This window comes from Amborella trichopoda, chromosome 11 (assembly GCF_054954075.1).
Source record: "Amborella trichopoda isolate Santa Cruz 75 chromosome 11, AtrichopodaSantaCruz75HAP2 v2.0, whole genome shotgun sequence".
Lineage (NCBI taxonomy): Eukaryota > Viridiplantae > Streptophyta > Magnoliopsida > Amborellales > Amborellaceae > Amborella > Amborella trichopoda.
The window spans coordinates 11,908,480-11,919,768 of record NC_142346.1 but is presented as its reverse complement, the minus strand read 5'-3'; the positions used below and the strand labels follow the sequence as shown (position 1 = coordinate 11,919,768).

Here is an 11,289-nt window from a genome sequence, read left to right as displayed (position 1 = left end):
GGTGTTTTGGTCATGTTTGTCGTCATCTTTTTCCTTAAAGGCAGACGGCAACCGGCTGCCAAATTTATAGGGCCTTCTAAGCCTAGTGGCGGTTTTCCTGCCACTCTACGATTATTAGTTAGCATTTGTCAGGGTCCGTTGTCTCTCTTTCCAGTCAGCCGTTATCTTCTTCCTCTAAATATGTTTTACCGTAAAAGCCCAAAACATATTCTACAATTCTCACTAAGTCCTTCCTCCCTTTCGCGCTCTCATCTGAAAAATACGCCATTAAAGCCACCTTGTCATCAAAAGCCCCTGAGTAATCTCTCTCTCTCACAGACCAACTTGTGCATTTCTCTGCAGTCTCTCTCGACCTTTATAGATACCCATCACTAATTATTCGAAGCCTCTGTCTTTTTATATGCACAATCTGCCATTGTTGCAGAAACCCATCACTCTTTCTTTCATTCACTCTTTTCCCCCCTTAGTTGCAGAGGTCGCCATTAAAAAGACTCCTTGCAATTGCATTTCAAGAACAGAGAACACCAATCTCTCACCATCTTCTATATCACCCTCACTTGCATAAACCACTTCTCTCTGTCTGTTATCTCCGACTCCAAATTACAACTCCTTTACTAAACCCAACAACAAATCCTCAAACCCCATCAGCCCAATCGGGTTTTTGATCTATTTGAGCTACCAGAGCTTTCCTGTGGTTGCAGAGTGCGACTCCTCTGCAACTATACAGAGAGAGAGATGGCGAGCCATGGCTCTTTCTCTAGCCTCAACTCTTACATAAAAGCTCTTTCTGAAACACCCCAAAGGTTAAATAAACGAATGTGGTCTGTCTCTTCAGCCAGTGAAGAACTAAGCCTGGTTAAAGTGCGCTCTGGTTCATTAATGGCCAAGAGGCTTCGATGGTTCGACCTCGTCGGTTTAGGACTAGGTGGTATGGTGGGTGCTGGTGTTTTTGTGACCACAGGCAGCGCCATGAAGCTGTATGCAGGACCAGGAATAGTGGTGTCCTACGCCATTGCTGGTCTATGCGCTCTTCTCTCTGCTCTTTGTTATACTGAGTTCGCTGTCGATATGCCTGTTGCTGGTGGTGCTTTCAGCTATCTTAGGATCACTTTCGGTAATCTTCTCTCTTCATCTTTGCTCTTTCTTCTCTTCATTTTATTTGTGCTCAAGATTTGTAGGAGTCATGGCTTTCAGTTTACTGAGAGAAAGAGGGAAAATGATTACAAGAGAGAGAGAGAGAGAGCGAGAGAGAGAGAGAGAGAGAGAGGGAGGGTATCTATCTATTTGTGCCTGTTGTAAGGTAGTTAAATTATCTAAATGGTGGGGTTCCTTTTAGTCCGTAGCACTGTTATGAACTTATGATTGGGTTTCTGCCTTTTTGGCGTCTTTTCTTTACTGTTACTGTCTCTGTAGTTTTTTTTTTTTTTTCTCGCAATCAGGTTTTAAGTCTTTTTCCCTACGACAATTGACAGAGTATCAGTCTTATCGATTTTCAGTTTATTGAAAAATATTCCAATTGTTTTTTTTTCTTTTTTGATTGTTTTCTTGTAACTGTTCATCATTTTTGTCTCATTCCTTTTTCCTTCTAGATTTGAGTCAAAAGACTGTTCCTGATCTTGTACGACTATTTGGATAATGTTTTCTATATCCTTTTTTCTTTTATTTTTCACAGTTTTTCTCTAGTTTTCTCTTTTTTAGGGAAATTAAATTTGTTTCAGAAGATTGTTCCTTTGGGATATTGGTTCGTTGTTTTTGTTTCTTGATTTGATTTTTTATCTTTCAAATGTTGGTGAGTTTTCAGTCGTTTCCTTTTGACATTGCAAATTTGAATTTATCGACACTGAAATTAAATATCAGTTGTTCCCTTTTCCCATTGCAAATTTGAATTTATCAATATTGAAATCACTTCTCTCTCTCTCTCTCTCTCAAACAGGGGAATTCGCTGCTTATATGACTGGTACAAATTTAGTAATGGAATATGTGTTCTCTAATGCCGCCGTTGCAAGGAGTTTAACCTCTTATTTGGGTTCAGCGTTTGGCATTGTTGCTACTGAAAAATGGAGAATAAAAATCGACAGTTTTCCGGAAAATTACAACTCCCTTGACTTTGTAGCGGTCGCCATTATCTTAGCCCTCACCTTTTGTATTTGTTACAGGTTTGAACCCATTACCTTCCTTTCTAATTACTATTTGAAACAACCGTGAAACTGATTATGATTCTCCTCTCTACAGTACTAAAGAGAGTTCGATTCTGAACATGGCGATAACAGGCGTGCACATAGTATTTATAGTGTTTATCATAATTTTGGGGTTTTGCAAAGGCGAGTCTGAGAATTTTACACACACCCAAAATCCATCAAAAGAAGGGGGTTTCTTCCCTTATGGTGCAACAGGAGTCTTTAATGGAGCTGCCATTATTTACTTCAGCTACATAGGTTATGATGCAGTCTCTACAATGGCAGAGGAGGTGAAGGACCCTGCTAAAGATATACCAATCGGTGTGTCTGGTTCGGTTGTTCTTGTTACAGTGCTCTACACTTTAATGGCTGCTGCTATGGCCAAGCTGGTCCCCTATGATGCGGTAAAATTTCTCTTTCCTCTCTCTATATTTAACATAGCATGTTAAATGGATGACACTAAATGGAATTGAATCCTCACCATCACCATCAAAGCTTTTTATGGACCATTTGTACGAATCTTAATATGTTATTATGATCTCATCAAAGCTTTTTTTGGACCATTTTGGTTGGCTATACGAATCCTAGTTATTATGATCTATTGACGGTTGAGGGTCATACCCTCAATAAAATCTTAAGTACCAATATTTTTTTGTTTTTGGATTATTTTTAACTATATTTGATGTGGATCCTAAAATTTTAGCTAAAATATAAAATGTGGAAAATTACAAAGAAGGTTGATCAACCGGTCTTTTTCTTATGTTTTTTCAAAATCGTCTCTCGATCAACCTGAATTTTATTTTTATTTTTAGTTTTTTTATGGCAGTGCGTCGAACTTTAAGGCATGACCCTACTTAAAAAAAAACTAAATCTTTTTTAAAAAAAATCAAAATTCAGGTAGATCGAGAGGCAATTTTGGAAAAAAAGGAAAAAAAAATACATATAGTCCGATATTTTTCGTAATTGTCACATATAAGTAGAGCATTTTGTATTTTACCTAAAATTTTAAAATCCATACGTAAATCACTCTATTAAATAATATCTCTTTTTTTCTCTCTTCGATGGATGGTTTTTACTCTCTGTTTTCATGCAATTCGTGTGATCTCTCTCTAACCAAGGTCTTAAATGTTTGCAACCTACTCTCTTTTCATTATCCATTTAATTCATGGACGCACTCTCTCTCTCTGTAATCCTTCTTGTTAAATGGCTAATAAGGTTCTCTCTCTCCCTGTTCAATTTATGGACTCTCTCCCTCTCTCTCTAGAATTGCTTCTCTAGCCTTTCCCTCTCTCTATGTTTCTCAATTCAATTTATTGTCTTCCGCTCCGTATATATGTTTTTCTGTCCCTCTCCATATGTTTCTCTCCTCTAATGTTTCTTCCATATGTCTCTCTCCTCTAATGTTTCTTTCTCTTGCTTCCTTTTATCTCTTTTCCATTTGTGGAACGACTGATATCTTTGTTTTCTTTTGAGACATACGGCTCTAGAAGGGTCAATTACAAAATAGGATTAGTGGATCTTTTCGGTAAGAAAGGAAAGTATATATTATATATTCGGTTAATACAGAAAGTGTAGATTGTATACATTAGATATCCGGTTGATACAGAATGTATAATTTGTAATTAGTAAAGATGGGAAGGATCTCTTACCTTTCCCATATTTACTATCCTTACCATATATATTTACTACCTTTTTTATATTTACGGATTACAATTTACACTTTCTATATTAACCTTTCCATATTTGGGTCTTACCTTTCCCATATTTACTTATTACAATTTATGCCTTCTATATTAACGGTCCCATATTTACTACCCTTCCCATATTTATTGATTACAATTTATATCTTTTATATTCACTTTCCCTTATTTACTATCATTCCCATATTTATTGATTACAATTTACCCATTTTATATTACTATCCTTAACATATTTACTGATTACAATTTACACCTTCTATATTAACGAGATATAGAATATATACTTCATTTTCACATCTAGCACTTTGGGGCTTACCCAGCTTACCAAGTTATGGCTCACAGTAAAATTCATTTCACTGTAAAATTCATTTCAAGAAGTCAAATCTTTAATGGGGTTTTCTCTGTTGGCTACCCAAACGTAGATTTGGATAGGGATCATGGCGTACAAGATACCCAAGTACCAGGGCGAACCACCATTTGGGCTGAAGAAACTGAGCTCGAAGGTTCCATTCCTGCTCTTTAATGTTGAATTCCTGGAGATTAGGTTGCCGGAAAATACAGAAACAGAGGAAAAATAGATGAAAAGGTAGAAAATTCAAGCGAAAATTACAATGTTCTCAGGGGAAAAGGTGATACAATGGTGTTTAGATTAGGCAAAAATGTGATACAATGGTTGGTGTTTCACGTTTGAAAATGGGTGTGGTTTGAATAGGGCGACAATATTAAGAAATCAAAGTAAAACTCCCTTATAAATGTTTATAATCTATCTTCCTCTTTAATTATAAAATTTAAAGTTTTAAATGGTACAGATCGAACATATCTCTAAATACTTAAAAAGATTGAAGATGCATTAGTTTTAAGACTTGAGAACAAATATTTTTTTTTTCAAATTTGTATATCTTTGAGATGAAATAATCAATCTAAGGGTTCTTAAGCATTAAGAACAACTTTTTTTAGTGGATTTTTGAGGTGCGCTTTTACTTCTACAATATAAGGTTAATGTCTTGTACAATTTTTTGCTTTTAAGTTCGGGTCTATGAAGGGTACTTACTACTACAAGTCATTTTAAGGGGGTCGCAATTTTTCCTTGTTGGGGTTTATAAAAGCTATGGGGCGCTTACAAGTACAAGTCATATATTATAAGATTTGATGTAAGGAGATCATAATTATTATTAAAAAAATTCAGGTGGTCGGGACTAGACAAAGCCCAAAATAAATTTTTGAAAATATTGTGGCACATTTCAATATGTTTTATTTCACATCTAATGATTAAATATAATTGTGACCACTATGTAACAAAATGACCAAAATAATACAAAAATAAAATTATGAAATTTACTTGTTTACTGTTTCAGTAGCTTTTTCCAATATTATGAAAAAAATTCTTAGTTTCCCCCTCCTATTATGTCACTTTTAAAAAGTCTCTTGAAGGAGGTCGGGGTCATTCTTACAAGCACATTGACTTACCAAAAAAAAATAAAACTTATAAAAAGTCTCAATATATAACATTAAAGGTTATATGAGGTTGCAACCTTAAAATGTAGAATTACATATGCACCTCAAAAATCATCAGAAAATGTTGTTTTAATGTTGAAAAATCTTCTAATTGATCATCTCGACATTGAGATGTATGAATATCAAAGAAAGAGTTTTGACTCTTAGAAATAGTGCATCTTGCAACACATCATGTAGACCGTCTATTTCAAGATTTTCATATATTTATAAATCTATTTGATTTTAACCATTTTTGGATTCTAAAATTTTATAATTAGATATAAAAATAGATTATCAGATAATCTAAAAAAAATTTATACCAAAATTATATTTGATAAATTTTGAAAATGCGCCTTAATTGGATTGTTTAAAGTTGCAACCTTATAGAAACCACACCCTTCGAAGTTCCATTAATTTTTCCCGTTATGTATTTGAACTTCTCACGATTTCCGTCCTTTTAAGCAATAAGAATATCTTGGTCATTTTTGGCGTTATTTGTATGCCGTAACATTCACTCATCGGTCTCTTTCGTTCAAAACCGTTCCGTTTCCGTCGTTTCTAAACTGTGCGTGCTAAGAGTAAGGGTATTTTTTGCAATCTTAAAACTAGTTAAGATATTCTTGTCTTATTCTTCTTTTTCTCCTCTTATGCCTTTTAATGTGGTATTTTCATTAACCAAACGAAACTTTGCGGATATATTTGTTATAAAAGAGGAAAACTCTATTACATGTATTATTATTTATTTTCGGGGTAGATTAGTGGGTAATACATGTCCCTCTACCTTCATTTTTTTATATTAGGTTGCAACCTTAACATTTAGAACTACGGATGCATCTCAAAAATCCATCGTAAAAGGTTGTTTTAATGTTGAAAAATCCTCTGATTGATCATCACGACATTGAGATGTATGACTATGAAAAATAAAAAGATTTTGAGTTTCAGAAATAATGCATCTTACAACATATTATTTAGATTATCCATTTTCAATATTTCCAAATGTTTATAGATCTACTTGATTTTAATCATTTTTGAAGTTTAAAATTTTATAATTAGATATCAAAATAGATTCTGAGATAATCTTAAGAATATTTTACATCAAAATTATATGTTATGATAAAATTTGAAGGTGTGCCTTAATTGGATTGTTTAAGGTTGCAACCTTATGAAAACCACACTCTTTTAGAAATAGTTAGTGATTTTCTTATAAAAGAGGAAACTTTATCACATGTGTTTTTATTATTTTTTTGTATAGATAAGTGGAGAATACAGGAACCTTACCGGCTTTTTATAAATAGTTAGTAGCTTTTGAATGCATGAATAAGATTAAGAAGGCTTAGGTGGAGCTACCACCATGACCTTGACCTCAACCCCGATTGGCAAACGTTTCCTCGTACAAACCCCCCAAAAGGCCAACAATATTGGTATTTTTGGAAGGTATTTGCTATCATTTTTGACAAAAGTTTTGGGATGATATCTTTCCTCTAGACGCTTCAAATATTGGGTTACTTGGTGCCCTAACAAATAAACGACATCTACATTAGAAGGTGTTGCTTAAGAAAGGCAACAATCCACATATTTCACAAAATAGAGGGGGGCTCATGTAATGAAGACTGGTTGTTGTATTTTTAAGGGAAATATTTGTATACTTCCCTTATTGTTGTATTTTTAAGGAAAATATTTGTATACTTCCCTTACAACATAAAACATATGTACTTTCCCCCTCGAATTTAGATCAGGTGAGCCACTGACGGTTTGATCTAGATCTAACGCCTTAGAGTATAAATTTTCGTACGTGCCATCTCCTCAATTGGGCGTATCTAAAAAAATATTAAAAAGAAATTTTGATAAAATATAATGACCAAAATACCCCTTGAATCTTTCAGGGGTATTTTAGTGATTTTATTTTATTAGGAATATTTTTTTTTTACAAGTGCGAGTTTAATAGAGGTGTGAATACCCAAAATTTGGTGTTAAAATAATAATTTTTTCAAAAATAACATTAAAATAGTGTAGAGATGTGACATTGCGATTGAGACCATCTCAACTGTTCATTCAGAATAGACGGTTGGCTAGGGAGAAGTATATATCTTTTATGTTGTAAAAGAAGCATAGAAACCTGCCCTCAAACATTATGGTTTGGATTAAGATATTTAATTGATTTTGTTTGGTTGCTTGAAATCTCAACACGCATAAAATGTGGATACTAGGGCAGAACATGGGGCATGATCCTTCGTTTATATGAACCCTATGCTTTTACAAAAGGATTCGCCATGTGTCCTCCATACAACTAAGAAAAAAAGCTTATCTTAAGAATATATCTTTTGCTTGTTTGGAGTATCTTTTGTTTGTTTGGTGTTCTATTTTTCATAGAATTTTTTCATAGATTTTTATTTGGGTTTAGTTTCAAACTTTTGCAGATTGACCTAGACTCCCCGTTTTCAAGTGCTTTTAAGAGAGTGGTGGGTTGGGGATGGGTATCGAATGTGATTGGTGGAGGAGCAAGCCTTGGCATATTGACTTCTCTTATGGTGGCCATGCTGGGCCAAGCGAGATACATGTGTGTCATAGGCCGCTCGGCTGTTGTCCCAACCTGCTTTGCAAAGGTCCACCCTCGGACCTCCACACCGGTGAATGCATCCATTTTTCTAGGTAAATTCTCTCCTTCTATCGAATTAGTTAGGGGTGGCAATGGACATAATGACTTTCACCTTAATAAACTAAGGCTTGGGCTACAAAATGTGGCTTGAGAGCCAGGCCAGTGCCGGGCCATTAGGCCATGAGGGTTGTATCGGGCCAGGGCTACGACTAGTTCAGACCAGTTCGGCCCATTCTGGCCCTCTTTTTTATTTTCTTTATCATTGATTTAATTTTTATCTAGCTCGGCCTTGCTCTCTTTGGCCGTCAGGGTTAGGCCAGGCTTGGGCTGGCTTGGCCCGCTGCCAGCCCTAAAATTAGTCTTTGGTCTTTCTCTAGCCCTAACCCAAAGCTGCTCTATCTCTCTCACACACGCACATTCGTGGAATCTAATGAAGTTAATATGGATTGCTGGTGAAATAAGGTTTTTTCCTTGTTTTCTTGACCAAGTTCCGCCTGGTTTTCTACTTTTAGATCTTTTTCTTTTTTCATCTAGTCCTATGTCATTTATTGTCTTACCATCCGCACACATTTACTATATATAGTAGCAATGGAGGAAATCCAGACCTTTATCACTTATATCCCTCCCCTTCTTTTCTATCTCTTTTATCTCCCATACTTGTGGTCCTCACATGTGAGTTTTTAAGTACCTCAATTTACCCCATTTTGGTCATCTGTACAAACGCTAATTGTCTTAGATACATGAGGTGTTTTGTATTAGGTTGGTAATCAGTGTAAAATTTTATCACATGTTATCTTATCACGAATCCCAATCTTTAAAAAAAAAACAAAAAAAATCCAAAAACAACTTGACCCTCGCGATTAATTACTTTTGTGGGCCAGTTTTATTCTCCAGTTTCACGTGAACATTAATACTCCTTTCCCTCCTCACACTCCATAAATTGAGAAACATTGTGATCGTCACATTTGCCTAACTACTTATGTCCAATCTGTTCACTTTATTCCCTTTTAGCGCGTGAGCATTGACAACTCTCCCTCTTTTTTTAATTATTCTCTATATTTGTCATGGAATATACGCTACTCTCTAATCTTAACGCCATGCTCATGTCAAGAGCATGCCAACCCCATTTACAGTTCAGAAAGCATAGTTCTATTGGGAGAATGTGCATAGAGCATGTACCATGGCTCTTGAGAAACAATGGCTCAAATTTAAACTCTCTTATTTGACCCGTCATGGGTGGGTGGGCAATCTAGTCCTCGGATGACTTGGAATTGTCCGATTCTAATTGAGTTTTTTTTATAAATTATTATTATTATTATTATTATTTGTTGCATGTTTTCTGATCCAGTTCAACCTATTTTGGCCACCCCATCTGTTTTTTAGACATTGGTACAATGTTACGAGACCTGCCTCGGCTAAGGGACTCAGCCTTTGGCCGAGGCATGTTAGTTAGCCAAGTTTGCAGGACTCAGTCGAGCCCTATACGGGGCCAAGATACCCTAAATAACATAAGAAAAAAAGAAAATTTGAAAAAATAAAAGAAAGCTAGTAAAAGTAAAATAAAACCAAAAAATAATATTACAAAGTTAAAATACGCTTAAAAAAGTACATAAAAAATGTTTTAAAAGAAACTAATTTACATGCTGGTTCATTTACTAAGAAAAGGGATTTTGGCAAAAAAATCACATGCATTGAAATTTTTTTCAATTTTTGCAGATTTTTTTTAGATTTTTTTTTTTTATGTACATCGAGGTGTACACAGACCTTGGGGTTACTCAGTCTTGCCCACTCGAGCTGAGTCGCTTAACATACAATGCCTGTCTCGGCCAATTCCAATCCCTGGGAAACACCATACACTTTTGTTGTACAAGCATATACTTGTTCTCCGATCACATTAAGATATCATTGACCTTTTTAAGATTCCCATTAAAAAGGCTCTTTTACCTTATTCGAGTTGATTGTTTGAACATTGATTTGACGTTATTTTTTTTTAAACAGTATTTGACGGTTCTTAATTTATCTGTGCCCTAGGACTCTGCACGGCGGCAATTGCAATGTTCACCGACCTCAGTGTGCTCGTGAACCTGATCTCCATTGGAACCCTCTTTGTGTTCTACATGGTGGCCAATGCCGTGCTTTACCGCCGCTACAACGCACATGAGAAGGGCTCGGTCGTACCTACCCTATCCTTCTTAGCTGCTCTCTCCATTCTCTCCCTCCTCTTCGCACTTCTGTGGCACCAGAGTCCTCCACTCTCTAATCCCATAGCTGTAATCTGCCGATTGCTTGCACTTACTGCCTGTCCTGTCACAATTGTTGCCCTCCTCATCCTTTTCCACAACCTTGTCCCTCAGGCACCAAGGCCTGTCCTATGGGCGGTGCCTCTCATGCCCTATATTCCTGCCGTCTCTGTGTTTTTGAACATCTTCTTGCTTGCTTCGCTCGATGGGGCCTCGTATTTGAGGTTCGGGGTCTTCTCTGGGGTGGCATTGATGTTCTATGTTTTGTATAGTGTTCATGCTAGTTATGACCATGCGGAGGTGCGGGCTCGAGAGGCAGGGGCGGTCGAACTGATGGATGTAGAGAGGGAGTCGTCCAATCAGGGTGACTCTAAAGTGTAGAAATGTGGGGATGGGTGGGGAATTCCGGCAATTGGTAGTGGTAGGAGAAAGGTTGGGGGCGGTGGGACATATAATTTGTATTGTTGTAAAGGGAAAGGTGGGGGTCTTAGTATCACAAATTAGTGGTTAGTTTTAACCCTTTGATTAACAATCAGCGAGGTATATTTGTATAGGTGAAGCGTTTAAGGTAATACCAAGAAGAAAAACTGGGGACAGGAATGGAGGTCCCTATATTTTTGTTTGAAGAATCACCGATGTGTACCGAAGTTCAAAGGATCTTATCAACCAGGTTTTTGGTCTAACAGTTTGCAAGAGTGATGGGACAGTTTGCAAGAGTTATGAGACGTCTTGGACTTGATCTGCTCGGTTACAAAACTCGAACCAAGCGGCTGCAAAAATATTAATTAGGAAAAAGTTCATAAGCGGCGTTATGGCACATGAACAGTAGCCATGAGCAATAGCCACCTACTTTCCAATTTAGTTGGACAATCCAACTAAGCTGAATAGTGGCTAGTTTGAGTTACTTTACAGGTATTCCCCACATAGTATTCGAACTTAATAATTAAGTACTAATTAGCCTTGTTTCAAAGTTGGAGATGATCCAATACGCTTTAGGGCAAGCTATCCAACCGTCTATTATGAATAAAGGGTTAAGATTGTCCCAATCACAATATCATATCTTAATACTATTTTGTTCTATA

General features: G+C 36.2%; 1 protein-coding gene across 3 annotated transcripts; it reads left to right on the top strand.

The window, feature by feature from the left end:
- Nucleotides 1-384: 384 nt before the first annotated feature.
- Nucleotides 385-10,890, top strand: LOC18426967 (cationic amino acid transporter 7, chloroplastic). Of its 3 annotated transcripts, XR_016045062.1 has the most exons (6): nt 385-1,114; nt 1,934-2,156; nt 2,233-2,581; nt 4,300-4,463; nt 7,789-8,020; nt 9,999-10,890. XR_016045062.1 is itself a non-coding variant. In XM_006836026.3 (5 exons), the coding sequence occupies exons 1-5, from the start codon at nt 736-738 to the stop codon at nt 10,586-10,588; spliced, it is 1,773 nt and encodes a 590-aa protein (XP_006836089.1). In that variant the 5' UTR covers nt 385-735; the 3' UTR covers nt 10,589-10,890. The 3 variants fall into 3 exon arrangements, 2 of the variants coding, with proteins under 2 accessions (XP_006836089.1, XP_088708716.1); XM_006836026.3 differs by lacking the exon at nt 4,300-4,463; XM_088852590.1 differs by lacking the exons at nt 7,789-8,020; nt 9,999-10,890 and having other exon boundaries at nt 4,300-4,633.
- Nucleotides 10,891-11,289: the final 399 nt, after the last annotated feature.